The 13,280-nt window shown below is 51.3% G+C and overlaps 2 protein-coding genes across 3 annotated transcripts; one reads left to right on the forward strand and one right to left on the reverse strand.

Moving 5' to 3' along the window:
• The first annotated feature begins 1,572 nt into the window (after positions 1-1,572).
• LOC122913835 (mitochondrial import inner membrane translocase subunit TIM14) lies at positions 1,573-2,069 on the forward strand. The gene has a single exon (XM_044260468.1). It carries the CDS (start codon positions 1,696-1,698, stop codon positions 2,044-2,046), a length of 351 nt encoding a protein of 116 aa, XP_044116403.1. The 5' UTR covers positions 1,573-1,695; the 3' UTR covers positions 2,047-2,069.
• A 1,212-nt stretch (positions 2,070-3,281) lies between these two features.
• On the reverse strand, positions 3,282-12,133 carry LGALS4 (galectin 4). 2 transcript variants are annotated; one of them, XM_044260471.1, is made up of 9 exons: positions 12,089-12,133; positions 11,715-11,803; positions 9,603-9,807; positions 6,392-6,526; positions 4,546-4,596; positions 4,362-4,391; positions 3,988-4,076; positions 3,680-3,845; positions 3,282-3,592 (listed from the first exon to the last, which is right to left on the reverse strand). In XM_044260471.1, the coding sequence occupies exons 1-9, from the start codon at positions 12,131-12,133 to the stop codon at positions 3,446-3,448; spliced, it is 957 nt and encodes a 318-aa protein (XP_044116406.1). In that variant the 3' UTR covers positions 3,282-3,445. The 2 variants fall into 2 exon arrangements, with proteins under 2 accessions (XP_044116406.1, XP_044116405.1); XM_044260470.1 differs by lacking the exon at positions 4,546-4,596 and adding an exon at positions 4,724-4,750.
• Positions 12,134-13,280: the final 1,147 nt, after the last annotated feature.

The following is a 13,280-nucleotide window of genomic DNA, read 5'->3' on the forward strand; positions in this document are numbered from 1 at the left end:
GCTCTGATTTTTCCATAGAGTTATGTTCAAACTGTCTGTGGAGTTACAGTCATTAGAAGGAAGCTTTTGAGGACGCCTGGGTGGTTCAGCTGCTTAAGGATCTGCCTTTGGCTTAGGTCACGATCCTAAGGTCCTGGAGTTGAGTCCTGTGTTGGGCTCTCTCCTTAGTGAGGAGTCTGCTTCCCTTTCTGCCTGTCACTCCCCCTCTCTTTCTCTGTCAAATAAATAAAATCTGAAAAAAAGAAAGAAAGAAAGAGAGAGAGAAAGAAAGTGAAAGAAAGAAAGAAAGGAAGGAAGGAAGAAAAGAAAGTAAATTTCATAAACTCTGGCTGTGGCCAAACCCATTGCCCAGTTGAGTAGGGCTCCCAGGCTAAGAATAGGTTGTCCATTTTTAAATAGCTAAAAATAATAAAAAGGAGAATATTTCCTCACACTAAAAATTTTATGGAATTCAAATCTCAACATCCGTAACTCGGGGGGTTTTTGTGTGTGTGTGTGTGTGTGTTTAAGATTTTATTTATTTATTTGACAGACAGAGATCACAAGTAGGCAGAGAGACAGGCAGAGAGAGAGAGAGGAGGAAGCAGTCTCCCCGCTGAGCAGAGAGCCTGATGCAGGGCTTGATCTCAGGACCCTGGGATCATGACCTGAGCCAAAGGCAGAGGCTTTAACCCACTGAGCCACCCAGGCGCCCCTATAACTCAGGTTTTATGGGAACACAGCCAGGCTCTTGCATTTCCGTCCTGCCTAATGACCGTTTTTTTTTTTAAAAGATTTTATTTGTTTATTTAACAGAGATTACAAGTAGACAGAGAGGCAGGCAGAGAGAGAGAGAGGGAAGCAGGCTCCCTGCTGAGCGGAGAGCCCGATGCGGGACTCGATCCCAGGACTCTGGGATCATGACCTGAGTCGAAGGCAGCGGCTTAACCCACTGAGCCACCCAGGCGCCCCTAATGACCGGTTTTGTCCTTAGTCAGTGGAGTTCAGCAGCTGTGGCAGGTACCAGATAATCCCCAGTGCCTAACATACTCACCAGGGAACCACTACAGAAAAGGTTTGCAACCTCTGTGCTGAAGGCTTGACTTGGACCAGAGCAGCCTCTTCTGGGGAGGCGCAAACACACGTGCGCACACACGCACACACAGGGCTGTTGGCAACAGTTTCCTTTCTGGTCATATGGGCGATTGCATGTGGAACAGACTGTTCAAGGACTGCCTGACTCCTCCTAGAGGAGCAATCCAGGAGTGAGAGGAGTGGAAGGGTCTCTTAGAACCTAGCTTTCTGCCATATTCTCAGTCACACACACACCAGCCCAGGTTGGGAGGGGAGTTCAGAAGGGTGTGAACACCATTAGAGGCCACCTCCATGGCTGACCATGACAGCAGTCTATGCCTTTTGATTGGAAGGCTTATTTCATTTACACTTGATGTAATCATTGATAAAATTGCCTTTCTGGCTACCTTGTTTGCTATTTGTTTTTACTTTCTGTTAATTCTTCACTACCTTTTTTTTTTTTTTTTAAAGATGTTATTTATTTATTTGAGAGAGAAACAGTGAGAGAGAGCATGAGAGGCAAGAAGGTTAGAGGGAGGTGGCCGCGTTGCTGTCTGTTGGAGGAGTGGGAATTGGTGGCCGCGGCCTTGGGGCTGGGATGAACCGCACTCTCGGTGGAGGCCGGGGAGCCAAGCCAGAGCCATGGCAAGTACAGTGGTAGCAGTTGGACTGACCATTGCTGCTGCAGGATTTGCAGGCCGTTACGTTTTGCAAGCCATGAAACATATGGAGCCTCAAGTAAAACAAGTTTTTCAGAGTCTACCAAAATCTGCCTTCAGTGGTGGCTATTATAGAGGTGGGTTTGAACCCAAAATGACAAAACGAGAAGCAGCATTAATACTAGGCATAAGTCCTACTGCCAATAAAGGAAAAATAAGAGATGCTCATCGACGAATTATGCTTTTAAATCACCCAGACAAGGGAGGATCTCCTTATATAGCAGCCAAAATCAATGAAGCTAAAGACTTACTAGAAGGTCAAGCTAAAAAATGAAGTAAATCTGTGATGAATTTTAAGTTCTTGTTAGTTTATGTATATGAGTGTTAGCTTTTTATAATAAAATGCCTCAAAGCTACAAAAAAAAAAAAAAAAAAAGAAGGTCAGAGGGAGAAGCAGACTCCCCATGGAGCTGGGAGCCCGATGCAGGACTCGATTCCGGGACTCCGGGACCGTGACCTGAGCCGAAGGCAGTTGCTTAACCAACTGAGCCACCCAGGCGCACTTCACCACCACCTTTTGTGCTAAACAATTTTAACGAATTGTTCAAATTCCTCTACTAATTTTTTTTAGCAGCATTTTTTGAAAGCTGTTTCTTTTTTAAAGATTTTATTTATTTATTTGACAGACAGAGATTACAATCAGGCAGAGAGGCAGGCAGAGAGAGAGGAGGAAGCAGGCTCCCTGCTGAGCAGAGAGACCGATGTGGGGCTTGATCCCAGGATCCTGGGATCATGACCTGAGCCGAAGGCAGAGGCCCCAACCCACTGAGCCACCCAGGTGCCCCTGAAAGCTGTTTTTTTTTTTTTTTTAAAGATTTTATTTATTTATTTGACAGAGAGAAATCACAAGTAGATGGAGAGGCAGGCAGAGAGAGAGAGGGAAGCAGGCTCCCTGCAGAGCAGAGAGTCCGATGCGGAACTCCATCCCAGGACCCTGAGATCATGTTTTGAGCTGAAGGCAGAGGCTTTAACCCACTGAGCCACCCAGGCGCCCACGAATGTTCGTTTTTTAAGTAGTCATTCTAGGAATTGCAATATACATCTTCAAGTCAACTTTATTTATTTATTTATTTATTTAATTTTTATTTATTTTATTCATATTCATTTATTTATTTATTTTTAAGATTATTTATTTATTTATTTGACAGACAGATATCACAAGTAGGCAGAGAGGCAGGTAGAGAGAGAGGAGGGGAAGCAGGCTCCCTGCCAAGCAAAGAGCCCGATGTGGTTTTGATCCCAGGACCCTGGGATCATGTTTTGAGCTGAAAGCAGAGGCTTTAACCCACTGAGCCACCCAGGCGCCCACGAATGTTCGTTTTTTAACAATTTTTTATATTGTAGATTAAAAAAAAATTTAAGTAATCTCTATACCCAATGTGGGGCTCAAATTCAGAACCATGAGATCAAGGGTTGCATGCTCCACCAACCAAGCTGTCCAGGTGCCCCTGGTTGGATGGTTAGACGGATGGATGTTTGGAAAGACTGATGGATGTTGAGATGGATGAACTGACGGTGTATGATTGAATCAAGGAAGCAAGGAACAGTGAGGGAGGTGAATGGAGTCATGGACACTCATGAGACACCCACAGGCATTTTATTAGGGGCTTAGAAGGGAGTCCTGTGGGATCTTTTCGTCTGTGTTCCCAGGGGTTATGGCCCCGGGGAATAGATCAGACTTGGACATAGGACAAGGTGATGTCACCCTTGATCTCCAGCACGTCCACATTCTGGAAGGCTAAAAGGCGATGGGAAAAGTCGAAGAGGTGCTGGCCGTTGGCATAAACCTTGAAACGATCCAGGCCACAGCGGATGGACAGCTGCAAGGAGAAGGCAGGCTTGAGGCTGGGGCCAGGGCAGAAGCTTTGGAGGGAAGGGGGGTGGTAGGAAGGGGACCCCAGACTCACATCAAAGAATTGCCCAGGACCAAAGGGGTTGAAGGAGATCTTCTTGTCCTCGGAACCCCAGGAACCATTCAGATAGCTGTTCCGAACCACGAGACCCTCAGTCAGGCGAGGGTTAATGTGCAGAGCCAGGTCCCCTGAGGATCCCACCATGAAGTTGATGACAAAGCTGAAGGCAGAGAGGGAAGGAGACAGGAGTCAGATGGGGGCCAGTGCCTGGTTCTCCGAGAGAGAAGGGGACCGTGGTCCCGACTCCTGGGTCTGAGGGAGGAAGGGGACTGAGGATTCCCACCACAGTCTAGATTGTATACCTCTTGCCCATGGGGGATATGGAACCCTTGATTATGATGGTTCTTCGGGCTGTAAGCCCTCCTTGCAAGTTCTTCCTAAATGGCACAGGCTGTGGGAGGAGACCATGAGGTCCTATCATCTCTCAGATCACCAGAAGCCAGGCAGGGACAGATTTACAGAGAGGCGTGCCCACTCCCAGGAAGTGTCCCCAGCCCCCATCCCCTCTCCACTCTGGCCACCAACTCCGCCCTCTCCCTACCTCCCAACCCAACACCCTCTGTCCACTCGATTTCCCATGCTCTCGGGGCCACCAGGGATCAGGGCCCCCTACCCACCACCTGCTTGCCCACAAACTGCCCACCACAGAGGCCGAAACTCCCACAGGACACTTTACCGGGTTGAAGATTGGCGGTCCTTCCATGGTCTGTGAAGTGAGGAAGGGGAGAGATTATTCTATGATGTTCCACAAATATTTACGGCCCACTGACTACATGCAGGCATGTCTCTGGGTACTGGATGGGTATGACTGACACCCCTCTACTTCTCTCCACCCCCCCCCCTGCAAATGGCCCCACAACCTTCCCACTTATAGGCAGCTGACTTGGCTGTTGGTGGGTATATCCAGGACCCTACACAGACAGATGGAAGGCAAGAATGGTGAAGGGGACTGGGGGTCCTTCAGCTGCCCCAAGACCTCCTCACGTCACCAAACCCCCACCAAGAGGAGAAACCCACTGCCCATCAGCAGGTACTTACTGGGTACGCTGGAGTTCCCATGGGTATCTGTGGACACAGAGGCAATGTGTGAAGGGAGGCTGGCTATGAGGGAGACCCCTGACTGGAGCCAGAAGGGTGTCAAGGATGTCTGCCCAGGGCAGCCCCACCACCCCCCTCCGAGGGAACTCTGTGGTCAAAGAGGAGCACCAGGTGGCTTATGAATGGAGAGGAACTTGCTGTGCTTAGGGAACTCCAGTGAAAAGGGACACTCACTTTGGCCCTTTAGGGCAGACCTGGTAAATTCTATTTGCCTCCCTTATCCCGCTTCGTCCTGCCCAGGAGCCCTCATCCGCCTCAGCCTGGAAGCTTCCACTAAGCTTAGGCTCCTCAGAACGTCTTCCCAGCCCACACCACTGATACCCCCCGCTCACCTCACCCCTGGGCAGGATTTGCCCTTCATTCTCGGTGCCCAGCGATGGGGCGGTGAGGAGTCCTGCTTCTCCCAGGTCCGCCTCAGGCTCTCTCAGTCTGCGTGTGTCTCTGTTTCTGTTTCTCTGCCTCTCCCTGTCTCTGTCTCTCTCTTGGTCTCACGATGGTGAGACCATCATGACAGGTGTGGGCCAGAAACCACCCCCCCCAATAACATATATCCACTTGTTCTCTCTGTTCCCTCCTCTTTTCAATGAACTCCTTTCTGCCTTGGCTTCCATTTTAAGTCAGCGATTCCAAAGGGACTTCCCAAATAGTCTTATTGTCGTTTTTCTTGTTCAAATGTGTGGATGAGGGGTGACAGAAAAATGAACACCCGCAGGCCCATGGCCACCTCACGGGTGAAGACATTTTCGTCGTACACTCGTCAGGGGGCAGAAGGACCCCCCCCAGGCCCCCTGGCACAGAACCTCCCCCCATCCCAGCCTGCATTTAATCCGTGGCTCTGTCACTTCCCAGCTCCGTGACTGTAGCCAGTTATTGAAGTTGTCTGTGCCTCAGTTCCCACATCTGTCCAGTGGGCCTGAGGATCATCGGAGCGTGGAGGTTGGGGAGCCTTACAGGTCAGGGAGTGCAGCACCCCCAAGCTGAAGGCCATGGTGGGAGTCTGGAGTTTGGGCTTCTCTGAGGGCTCTGTGGCTGTTTTGGTGGCCTTTTGTTCACAGTGGCCCTGGGAGTGGGGTTTCTAGGTGGCCGGATGTGTTTCTGCTCTTGGTCATTTCCAGGGGAGTGTGGGCTGGTCCCAAGCCTCGACAGCAGTTGCTGTTGTGTGCCTTTCTCTGGAAGGCTCTTCCCGCGGGTGTGGACCAGCAGCTCACTGCGACTGGAAGTGAGATTCTCCATGACTAGCCCTGTTAGGCAGCTGCTTGTGAACTTGCCGGCAGGCAGTTCCTGCGGCTTTTGTCCCTTATCTTGGCTTTGTGACTCAGCTTCCGTGCTTCCTCCTCCTCCAGGAAGCCCTTCCCTCGCAGTCTTTCAAACCTTCAGTCTGTCCCCAGACCGATCCCCCGCCTCCATCCGCCCACTGCCCCAGCCCTAACCACGTGCAGCTGAGGCCATCTGGTGAATAGTCTTTCCAGTGGATGGAGTAGGGCGCCTTTGCAGTCTGTGGCCCAGCCAGCAAAGGGGCCAGCACAGAGCAGGAGTTCTGGACACAGAGGAACGTGGGACTGGATTAAGGAAGGAAGCGTGTGCGTAAGAGAGGGAGCCATCACGCACCTGGCCTGGGGGCGGGTTGCCACCAATGAAGTTGATGGATTGAAGCTCCAGGTCCCCGTCCACCTGCAGGTGCGTGACCATCTGTAGAGGGAGCCGGTGCCCAAACTGGTAGAAGGGATTTCCATTTACCACCACCTGGAGGGCAGGGGTAAGGTCAGAGTCAGCAGCCATGGCTTTGGCAAGGCAGACACAGGAGGTTGGGAACAGCGATCATTTTCACTTGCACTTTGGTCTTGGAAGGGACCTGGGGAGCCACAGAGTCGGGAATCCTGGAGTCCACAGGTGAGAGGCCAAGCCAGGGTCAAAAGTCAGCTCACAGATGGGCGGACGGAAGGAACAGAAAATTTAGTCAGGGTAGCGGTTGGGAGAGGATCAAGTCGGAGTCCTGGTTTTGGCACCAAATGAGTTTGAGCTGAGTCTAGCTCTGACATGTGGGCTGTGTGACCTCAGGGAAGTCACTTCACCTCCCTGGGCCTCTGTTTCCCCACCTGTAACATGGAGGCCAGCTCTGGGATTGTTGGGAACATTAAAACCCAGGCAGGCATGTCGAAGGTGTTCTGGAAATCCTCTTTATTTTATTTTATTTTTTAAAAGATTTATTTATTTATTCGACGGAGAGAGCTCTCAAGTAGGTAGAGAGGCAGGCAGGGTCGGGGGGAAGCGGACTCCCAGCTGAGCAGAGAGCCCTACGAAGGGCTCAATCCCAGGACCCTGAGACCATGACCTGAGCCGAAGGCAGAGACTCAACCCACTGAGCCACCCAGGCACCCCTGGAAATCCTCTTTAGAGCCTTGCCTAATCATATCTTTTTTTTGTTTTTTTTAAGATTTTATTTAGAAAGAGAGAGAGAGGAAGGGAGTGAGAGAAAGCATGGGCAAGGGCAGAGGAGAGGGAGAAGCAGACTCCCTGCTGAGCAGGGAGTGCATGTGGGGCTTGATCCCAAGATGCTGGGATTACGATCTGAGCTAAAGGCGGACGCTTAACCAACTGAGCCACCCAGACACCTCTCAGCTCACGTCTCAATCTCAGAGTTGTTCAAGCCCCATCTGGACTCCACGCTGGGTGTGGAGCCTACTTCAGAAAGTAAAATAAAATTAATAATAATAATAATAAAGACACAGAAACAGATTCAAGCAGGAAAAAGCCAGGATAAAGGCCAACCCTGGGGACAAGGGGACTGGAAGGGACAGGAAAGGGCTTCTGGGGCTGGAAGGCTCTTGTTTCTAGACTGAGATGCTGGTTCCAGGGGTGCGTTCTCTGTACAAAGAACCAGCGAGCTGGGTACACATGGCCCATGCTCTTCTGTACCCTGGTCACACTTCAATCACACATTAAAAAAATGCTTGCAGGGGTGCCTGGGTGGCTCAGTGGGTTAAGCCTCTGGCTTCGGCTCAGGTCATGGTCTCAGGGTCCTGGGATTGAGCCCCGCATCCGGCTCTCTGCTCAGTGGGAAGCCTGCTTCCCCCTCTCTCTCTGTCTGCCTCTCTGCCCACTTGTGATCTCTCTGTCAAATAAATAAAATCTTTTTTTTTAAAAGATTTTATTTATTTATTTGATAGAGAGAGAGATCACAAGTAGATGGAGAGGCAGGCAGAGAGATAGAGAGATGGAAGCAGGCTCCCTGCTGAGCAGAGAGCCCGATGCGGGACTCGATCCCAGGACCCTGAGATCATGACCTGAGCCGAAGGCAGCGGCTTAACCCACTGAGCCACCCAGGCGCCCCAATAAAATCTTTTTTTTTTTTTAAAGATTTTATATATTTATTTGACAGACAGATCACATAGGCAGAGAGGCAGGCAGAGAGAGAGGAGGAAGCAGGCTCCCGGCTGAGCAGAGAGCCCGATGTGGGGCTCGATCCCATGACCTGGGATCATGACCTGAGCCGAAGGCAGAGGCTTTAACCCACTGAGCCACTCAGGCGCCCCTAAAATCTTTTTTTTTTAAAAAGTGCTTGCAGAACAGTAATCGATCACAACGTTGAGCCTTATCTGCAGCCAGATTCCCAGTGTAGAAAGCAATCAATATTAAAGTATTTATGAGATGACCGGACTGCTGACTGGATATGGGGATGCTGAGGAAGAACGCTCAGTGTTTTAAAGATTTTTTATTTATTTACTTATTTGACACAGAGAGAGAGAGAGATCAGAAGTAGGCAGAGAGGCAGAGGGGGAAGCAGGCTCCCCGCTAAGCAGAGAGCCCAATGCCAGGCTTGATCCCAGGACCCTCAGATCATGACCTGAGCCAAAGGCAGAGATGTAACCCACTGAGCCAGACGTCCCAAGAATGCTCAGTGTTTTCTGTGTGGTAATGACATCATGACGGTGCTCCTGAAAAGCGAGAGATTTATCAATAACCTGATATGATATCTGGGATTTGCTCTTAAATCCTCTGAGAGGGGAAATGTGAGGCAGGATGACAGCAGAGGGACAGGGAGTTCATGACCACCGGAGCTGGCCAAGGAGATCAGGGGGTGGCTGTCCCCTCGCTTCCTTCTGTTTGTGTTCAGAGTTTGCCAGAAGAAATTGCAAAAATGGGGACGCCTGGGTGGCTCAGTCCATTAAGCATCAGCCTTGGGCTCAGATCATGAACCCGGGGGTGGTAGGATGGAGTCCCTTATGGGGCTCCTTGCTCGGCAGGGCGTCTGCTTCTCCCTCTGTTCCTCCTCCCATTCTCTCTCTGTGTCAAATAAATAAAATAAAATTAAAAGAAAAGAAAAAAATAGCAAAAACAGGGGCACCTGGGTGACTGACTAAGGTCAGGATCCCAGGGTCATGGGTTTCAGTCCGGCATCTGGCTCCTTGCTCAGCGAGGATCCTGCTTCTCCCTCTGCCCCTCCCTGCAGCTCACACGGCTCTCGCTCTCTCTCTCAAATAAATAAACTCTTTTTAAAAGACAGCAAAAATACACATTTTGCAAATCACGGAGGAACAAGGTGAGACACATGAAACATTAGAAGGCTGTCTGCCGTGGAAGAAAAGGAATGAGAAACAAGAGGAAAAATAATTTTTTTAAAGGAGAAAAATGTTTTAATAGGCAGGAAAGAAGAAAAAGAAAAAAGTGAGTTAGGAAAGGTGGTGAGGAAAGGGAAGAAGGGGGGGGGGGAGAAGGGAGCCTGAGAGAGGCAGGGAGGGGTGGCAGGAGGAGGAGGAGGGGCAGATGGAAGAAAAGGAGGGAGAAGGGAGGAGGGGAGCCCCCGACCCCAAGCTCGGACCTTGTAGTGCTCCGCCAGGACCATGAACACCAGCTCGAAGGCCGCGCCCTTGCGGAAGGGCATGCTCCTTTTCTTCTCCTCGCTGCCCCACTTGCCGCCCTGCTGTGAGTTGAAGACCACCTTGTCCCAGCCATCAAAGCGGGGATTGAAGTGCAAGGCAATGTCTGCTCCCGCGTGTGGCCCTGCCACGAAGTTCACGGAGAACCTGGCGGGACAGGAAGGGCTATGCCCCTGGCCCCATCTGCCTGCACATGGGGCCCTCCTCCGGAAGCCCTCTCTGATCTGTGGTGTTCCAAGGTCCCTGAACAGGTCTCTGAACTGGGCGGGAGCGGGGGTGGGAGGACCAGGAAAATAGGAGCAACACACTTAGGCCCTGTTGATGCAAGAGAGGAGGGGGTGGGCTGTGCTCCTGAATTCCGGGAGGCATATTTCTTCTGCAACACTTTCCCTCTCTCCCTTTCCTTATCAGGCCACTGCCCCCCAGCCTCTCCCAACTTGGCAACTGGGACTCCTGCATTTCCCTATTCACCAAGGGCCAGACGCGGTCCTAGGAACCCTAAAGGTATCTGGTCAGGTCACTCTGCTGCCACCCTGCCCCACAGGCCACTCCCCACTTGTAGCCAGAGGGACCTAAGGAACAGTCAAATCTGAGCACCACCCATGCCTCCCCTCAGGCCAGCAACCCTGAAGTTATTCTAACTGGGCAAATATATACCTGCCTCAGGGCCTTTGCACTGGCTGTTCTTGCTACCAGCCTTCTATTCCCAGATTCGTTCCCCTCCCCTCCCCTGGGTCTTTGCTGAAGTGTTTGCTTCCCAGAGAGGCTTTCCCCGTCTACCTTATTTATTTATTTAAAAAAGATTTTATTTATTATTTATTTGACAGAGATCACTAGTAGGCAGAGAGGCAGGCAGAGAGAGCAGGGGTGGTGGGGGGCCGTGGGATGCAGGCTCCCCGCTGAGCAGAAAGCCAGATGCGGGGCTCCATCCCAGGACCCTGACCAGAGCCAAAGGCAGAGGCTCAACCCACTGAGCCACCCAGGCACCCCCGGTCTACCCTATTTAAAGGGACAGTGCTACACCCCTACCTCCCCTGTATCCATTCCCCATCTCCTTGCCCTATTTATTTGTCTCCATAGCACTTAGCACCACCGGACCCTGTCTATTTGATTTTTATCTTTCATCTCTCCTCTTTACTAGGTTGTCAACTCCATGTGGGCAGAGAGCTTTGCCCTGGTGACTGCTCTGTCCCCAGGGGCTGGGCACATAGTGGGCCCTAAGTAAGCAAAAAAACAATGAATAAAGAAATGGCAGTGTCAGAGGAAGACTGGGTGGCTCAGTCCGTTAAGTGTACGCCTGTGGCTCAGATCGTGATTCTGGGGTTCTGGGATTGGGCCCTGAATCAGGCTCCCTGTTCCGCAGGGAGTCTGCTTCTCCCTCTCCCACTGCCCCACCCCGCTGCTTGTGCTCTCTCTCACTATCTTTCTCTCTCAAATAAATAAATAAAATCTTTAAAAAAAAAAAAAAAAAGAAAGAAAGAAAGGAAAAAACAAAACAAAAACCCCCAACAGTGCCTTGAGGTCAGTTCAATTGTCATCACCACCTTAAGGCCATAAAAAAAATTTGCTAAGACTTAATTTTTTTTTTTCCTGCTAAGACTTAATTTTAATGCTTACTTTCCATTCTACATGTTTTACACATTGAGTCCCTGAAATAGTGCCATCTTACATATGGGAAAAGAAAGCACAGAGAGGTTTTCCCACTCACGCAATTGCACAGTCTCACAACTCTCTGGCTCTGAGCTCTGATCTGAATTCGTGCTATCACACCCATCATTTCCAATCTGACATCCCAACTCTTGGGCCACTTCTGGTGGTGATCTCCCTGACCGCCCTTCTCCTCACACCCCCAGCCCCCAGGCTCCCCTGCTCCTGGTCACCAAGCCCTGGATGTCCCAGGCTCAGGCTGGTCTTCGGCCACTAGGTACAGTGGCCCAGAGCTGCCGTCCCCAGTAGGGTGGAGGAAGGGACGAAGGCCTCTTGCATTAGGGATGGGAGCCCCTCTTTGTGGCCCCCTGCTCCCTGCCTTATCTGGAGTGGAGGGAACGCCTTACCTCTTCATGTGCTCGCCGGCCACTCCTTGGATGTACACAGACATTCCCACTCTGAGACCGCCCGGGATGGGCTTGTTGTAGGGCAGAGTCTGTGAAAAGGGACTGGTGAGCCTTTCTCCCTCATTGAGAAGCCCCCAACTCTTACTATCGAGGGAGAAGACGCCGGGGTGAAGGGTAAGCGTGAAGATGAAGACGGCCAGGAGTCAGGGATGCACATAAATAGCCCGAGGGTCAGGTTGGGAGCAAATCAGGCTTCAGGGTGAGTATTGGCTAAGTCAGACCTTCTCAGGATCAGGGTGAGAGTAAATTGGTGTGTGAGGTTCAGGGTGGAGCTATGCTGGGACCCATGGCTGGGTCCTGGGTCACCATCTTACCGGATTGTAAGTGGGCTGGTAGCCAGGTGCAGGGACATAGGCCATCTTGAGAGGCTGGGCTGGTGGCTCGTCCCGGAAGAGATGCAGCAGCGGGCAATGTTGGCAGATGGCAGGTGGTGGGTGGCTCTTATACCTGAGGGAAAGGGAGTGGCTGGCAGGGCAGGGCCCATGGGTTCCTCTTCTGGGCATCCGAGGCTCACATCTTTTTCTACGGCAGCCGCTTGTGTCCTTTCTGTTGCTAGCCTCCCTGGCCACCAGCTAGAACCCAGATCCTCTCAGCTAGGCTGGGAGGTGGGGGCGGCTTGGGGGAGGGGGCTACACTTTAGGTCTTTCTGCAAAGGGAAGTGCTAGTGAACTTTGGCCCTGCCAGGGCCTTATCAGAGCTCATAAAATCCTGCCCAGGCCTTTGTTAACAGAGGGAGGGTACGACCAGGAGGGCTGGGCAGGGCAAGGCTGCAGGAGTGGCCCACGACAGATGGGCAAAGGAAGGAAGCGAAAGCGGGGAGGGACGGGTGCTCTGGACAGCCCTAGGAACTGGGAAAGGGCCTACACTTATTGCATGCCCACTACATGCCCAGTTCATGTACAGTAGATTGTAGGTATAGTGGTTTAGGTCATAATTTCTGGAGTCAGAGGTTCTGGGTTCAAATCTTGCCTCAACCGCCTCCTGACTGTTTCGTCTTGGCTCAGTACCTTAGCCTCAATTTCCCCTTTTGCCCTTCTGAAAAATGGGGATTCTAGTAGTATCAACGTCATAGAAGCCTGGAAAGGAATCACTAAGATAATAAATGCGCAGAACAGGACTTGGCATACAGAAGGCACTAAATTAATCCTTGGCCTCTTGCATTCATTCCAAACATAAGCCCAGGAGGTTCGGATTATATATGGACATGAAAACCTGAAGTTTAAAGAGGCAGGGGTGCCTGGCTGGCTCAGCTGGTAGAGCACGTAAGCCCTTAATCTCAGGGTGGTGAGTTCAAGCCCCACCTTGAGCCTGGAGTCTACTTAGAAAAGAAAAAGAAATGAGGCAGTTGGCCCAAGACTGGGTAGCAGCGGAACTCTAGCCAGACTTGGGCGTCAGCTCCCACCAGGCTGTGCAGTGAGTGGGTGCCAGGCAGGGTGAACACCGCCCCTCACGCCTGAAGCAGGGAGGGAGAACATCTGGAGTCTTCCGGCCAAGAGGCAGCTGCCA

Source organism: Neovison vison, chromosome 7, assembly GCF_020171115.1.
Source record: "Neovison vison isolate M4711 chromosome 7, ASM_NN_V1, whole genome shotgun sequence".
In the NCBI taxonomy this organism is placed as follows: domain Eukaryota; kingdom Metazoa; phylum Chordata; class Mammalia; order Carnivora; family Mustelidae; genus Neogale; species Neogale vison.

Bases quoted from the DNA above. Each gene is read 5' to 3' on its own strand.
- LOC122913835 (XM_044260468.1), top strand. From the start codon at position 1,696: ATGGCAAGTACAGTGGTAGCAGTTGGACTGACCATTGCTGCTGCAGGA.
- LGALS4 (XM_044260471.1), bottom strand. From the start codon at position 12,133: ATGGCCTATGTCCCTGCACCTGGCTACCAGCCCACTTACAATCCG. The intron at 9,808-11,714 runs GTAAGGCGTTCC...CTGTCCCGCCAG, and splicing joins GCCGGCGAGCACATGAAGAG to GTTCTCCGTGAACTTCGTGG. The intron at 4,392-4,545 runs GTTGTGGGGCCA...CTCACTTCACAG, and splicing joins AGCTGCCTATAAGTGGGAAG to ACCATGGAAGGACCGCCAAT.